The sequence below is a fragment of the Malus sylvestris genome, chromosome 9 (genome assembly GCF_916048215.2).
Source record: "Malus sylvestris chromosome 9, drMalSylv7.2, whole genome shotgun sequence".
NCBI classification, from domain to species: Eukaryota; Viridiplantae; Streptophyta; class Magnoliopsida; order Rosales; family Rosaceae; genus Malus; species Malus sylvestris.
Genome location: NC_062268.1, coordinates 4,439,053 through 4,443,562, shown reverse-complemented (window position 1 = coordinate 4,443,562; position 4,510 = coordinate 4,439,053). Strand labels below are relative to the sequence as shown.

The following is a 4,510-nucleotide window of genomic DNA, read 5'->3' as shown; positions in this document are numbered from 1 at the left end:
GGGATTCCGTTGATATTTGTTGATAACAAGTTGGTATTTTTGTGGATATATTTTCCATATGGATCCCTCTCCAAATGCAGTGGATAAGGTTATGAAGTTTGCCGTATATACATATATATATATATATATATATATATATATTTTTTTTTTTTATTTATTTATTTATTTATTTATTTATTTATAAATATACACACACACACATATCAAGAACAAAGTAATGAAACTGAAATCAAACAAAACAACAACATAATAAATCCAAGCAGTGAATATTAAAACAAGACCAAAACACCAAAAGCAACAAATAGTGGCTCCTCAACAGCTGCCCCAGATCTCCTCCCAGATTCGGTCAATCGATCTGGTTAAGATAAGAACACTCTGAAAGTCGGAAAAAAAATAAGAAACACCAATGAACAGCCCACATATTTTAGTTATTCCTGCTCCTGCACAAGGCCATGTAATTCCCATGATGGAGTTGTCACAATGCTTAGTGAATCATGGCTTCAAGGTCACGTTTGTCAACACAGACTTCAATCACAACCGCGTCACGAACTCCTCGGGGGATGACCAAAGTCATATAAGGAGGGATTGCATCGATCTAGTTTCAATACCGGATGGCTTAGAACCGGGGCAGGACAGGAATGACCTAGGAAAGTTATCAGAAGCAGCGCGACGAGTCATGCCAGGGAAGTTAGAGGAGCTGATAGAGAAGATTAATAACCGAGGGGAAGGCGATAAAATCACTTGTGTCATTGCTGATCAGACTATCGGGTGGGCTCTGGAAATTGCGGTGAAGATGAAAACCAAGGTGGTCGCCTTTTGGCCGGCATCAGCTGCAGTCTTGGCCTTGAAGTTTAGCATCCCCAAGTTAATTGATGAAGGAATAATTGACAATGATGGTAAGTGAGAAATGTGAGATCCTCTATCACTAACTTGTTATGCAAATATTTTAGTCCAACTAGTTCTAAATTAGGTTTGTTCAAGCTCACTTGCTTGATAGATAAGATTTTGAAGTCCAGAAAGCACTTATATGACCCAAAAGTATTATATTTTATCCAAACATCATCAGAAGCGCTTTTATTTGTCAGAAAATGCTTTTAACGTTGCCATAAGCTGTTTCAAACTGGTCTACCAAAGATGGATGTAGACTTGGTCCTTGCTAGTGACTATTTGAGCTTGATCTAAATTTTTGGTAACTGTAGTGAAACTTCAGGTTGTGTGGCATGTGTTGAGTCTCACATCGGTAACCTAATAGATCTGGGATATGTAAGCAATTATCGAAGCCTCGATTAGTGACTAATCCTCTAGACAGTTGAAACCCCCATGATTAGCAATAGGAAATGCAACTCTTAAGTTCTGTTTTTATGGTCATCTTTCCATGCTCATTCAATTCATTCGCTCATGGCAGGAACCATATTGAAAAACCAGGTGATCATTCAGTTGGCACCAAACATGCCCACCATGAAACCTGAAAACTTTATCTGGGCATGTATTGGTAATAAAACCACTCAGAAAATCTTGTTTCAATCAATTTTAGAAAGCAACAAGGCTGTGCAAGTGGCGGACTGGCTTCTTTGCAACTCTGCGTATGATCTTGAGCCAGCAACATTCACCTTTGCACCCGACATTCTACCGATAGGCCCGCTCTTGGCGAGCAGACGGCTTGGGAATTCAGCAGGCCACTTCTGGCCACAAGACTTAACTTGCTTAGAGTGGCTGGATCAACAGCCACCCAACTCAGTGATCTATGTTGCATTTGGCAGCTTCACAATTTTTAATCCAACCCAATTCAAAGAATTGGCCCTGGCTCTCGAATTATCCGAGAGGCCATTTCTCTGGGTCGTGAGGCCAGATATCACTGACACGACAAGTGATCCCTACCCAGAAGGATATCAAGAGCGAGTAGCCTCTCGCGGTCGGATGGTGGGTTGGGCGCCTCAACAGAAGGTTCTGGCTCATCCTTCGATTGCTTGCTTCCTAAGCCATTGCGGTTGGAACTCTACCCTAGAAGGCCTAAGCAATGGGGTTCCTTTCTTGTGCTGGACATACTTTGCAGACCAGTTCACTAATGAGAGCTACATTTGTGACGTTTGGAAGGTGGGATTGAAATTCGAAAGGAATGAAACTGGCATCATCACAAAAGGAGAAATCAAGAACAAGTTGGAACAACTGCTCGGAGACAAAGATTTCAACGAAAGAGTTTTGAAACTGAAGGAATTGGCCATCGCCAATGTCGAAGAAGGCGGCCAATCTAACAAGATCTTCAAGAATTTTATTGAATGGATGAAATCACAGGGCATGCAAGTGGAAGAAGCAAACAAGAAAATGTGCTAATCATCTGTTTTTACGAATTAATATAATACTATATGCTTCAGTTGATACAGTGATACAATAAAATTTAGAAATCTATGTTTTTCTTAATTATATCCGTAAACCGTGATCACCAGGGGTGGATCCATTTATGACGGCCCAGATCACCGGAAGTCCGAAGAAACGCATGTGAGGACTTCCGAGGATCACCCAATGGTCTGGGCAAGTGGTGGAAGAGAGACCACCACCATGACTATAATAGAGGCCTTGAAGCCAGAAGAAAGATTTAGGGGCTAGACGTCAGTCCGTCACTAGACTAGCGCCTAGCGTACTTTGATTAGGATCACCCGATATTAGAATCCTGGATCTGCAACTGGTGATCACAAAATTTAATCATCCACACATTTAAATTCTACAATATTACATGAATGACAGTTCAAGAAATACATATTTGTATTTGAGATGATTGAATATTAACTGTTTGTTTAACATTGAAAATATACAATTATATCATGGAATTATGGTTTATTGGTGGATTAGCAGAGCCAATTGGATGAAATAGGAATCAAATTAAAGAGTTCGGATCTTACCTGATTGATAGGCATTTGTACTGCACATTTTAAAATGGTAGAGTTTGTCCGTGTTCATTCAACTACAGTGACGGCCAACGCGGGTATATCCAACTAGAGGACAACCCCATATGCGAACCTGCAAAAAAAAAAACACACTTTATTGGAGCTATTCGAAAAGGAGAGGCAATATTTTCTCCCAGCTTCAAAAGTATGGACAAATGCTAGCTGATGATGTGACACAGATAATGTTTGTATCTAGTCATGGTTGTGGAGGTACGGAGCCCTTTTTTCAAATGAAAGGTCATCGAAGTATCCTTCTTGTTTTGAGTAAAGGAAAGAACATGGAATTTTAAAAAAAAATCATTCTGCACACTTTTGAAGATAAAATATCAAACTAGCCATTCTCACTTTCTTAATTCTTAAAAACTAAAACCCTAGTTAGTAGCTAGAGCTAGCTTTAGTAGAATATGTACACTTTTCAACGAGACGACTGTTAATTGTTAATGCAAGCGAACCTCACAATGTATCCAGAACTGATAATCATCCACATGCACGTAGAAACGCTAGCATATGCATTCACTCCCTCGCTATTCCAATAAGAGCATGGAAGGTTAAGAAGCTATAAGAATTAATGCAAAAACTACTAAAATTTGGGCAATTAATTGCTCCCGAAAAGGAGAAATGAACAAGTTATTAATTCGAGCTCTGAACTCCATGTTACAAAATTTATTGAAAAGCAACCGAAATTAGATTCACCAATATATGTTGCTCATTTTTTTCCCTAAACCAGTAAAACCAGCACAGCATACTGAGTTGCTGTGGACCTCTGCTCTTGCTTTTGCACATGGTTTCCTTTTATAAGCTTAACATACTTATAATTACACATAGCAGAAAGGACGTTAAGTAACATACAGATTTAATTGCATAGCACATGACACATCCAAACTGGCAAACATGACATCATTGTCGTCAGTCGTGTTACCGATCCACTCATGTTATATCACATCTATCTATTTAGCAAATTTATACTCTAAAGTCCAAGAATGTCAACTTTACCACCCAACCATATCACATTATTAGTAATACCACGTGGTGGATTGGTGATACGATCACCAAACCAAGGAAATTATAGAACACACGAGACATCTAAACTAGCAAAGATGAATTTCTTCAGTGTGAATGTCATACATTATTGCCGGGGATCAATCTACTCATGTTATATCAATGTATATGTCTAATAATATTATATCCTAATATTTGTGGATTACAGTAGTTGACTAGAGTAGTGTGTTCCACCATTTGTACCAAAATTCGAATCTCTCCTTCTACCTAAAAATAAAAGAATAAATCAGTGATATTATACGAAATATCAACATAATCGTCCATATATATTATAACATTCGGACCAACAATGTCTCTCATGTCAGTGTGACTGTCACACTGAGATTTTTTTTCCAGGCAAAGACCCCTCAAATTTGGCTTTTGCACATGGGATTCTTGACCGTGCTGAGAAATAAAAACATGTCCCTATCATCACAAAACACTGCATGCCACAAGGGGCTCTGCTGTCAATTTCATGGAGATGTTATGTGAATTTCACTACCTATCACATTCAATTTACTATATACATC

General features: G+C 38.8%; 1 protein-coding gene across 1 annotated transcript; it reads left to right on the top strand.

Annotated features, from left to right (window-relative positions):
• The first annotated feature begins 212 nt into the window (after positions 1-212).
• LOC126634119 (UDP-glycosyltransferase 83A1-like) lies at positions 213-2,418 on the top strand. Its single transcript, XM_050304606.1, has 2 exons — positions 213-896; positions 1,406-2,418. Exons 1-2 carry the CDS (start codon positions 407-409, stop codon positions 2,329-2,331), a joined length of 1,416 nt encoding a protein of 471 aa, XP_050160563.1. The 5' UTR covers positions 213-406; the 3' UTR covers positions 2,332-2,418.
• The last annotated feature ends 2,092 nt before the right edge of the window (positions 2,419-4,510 follow it).

Bases quoted from the DNA above. Each gene is read 5' to 3' on its own strand.
- LOC126634119 (XM_050304606.1), top strand. From the start codon at position 407: ATGAACAGCCCACATATTTTAGTTATTCCTGCTCCTGCACAAGGCCAT. The intron at 897-1,405 runs GTAAGTGAGAAA...CGCTCATGGCAG, and splicing joins AGGAATAATTGACAATGATG to GAACCATATTGAAAAACCAG.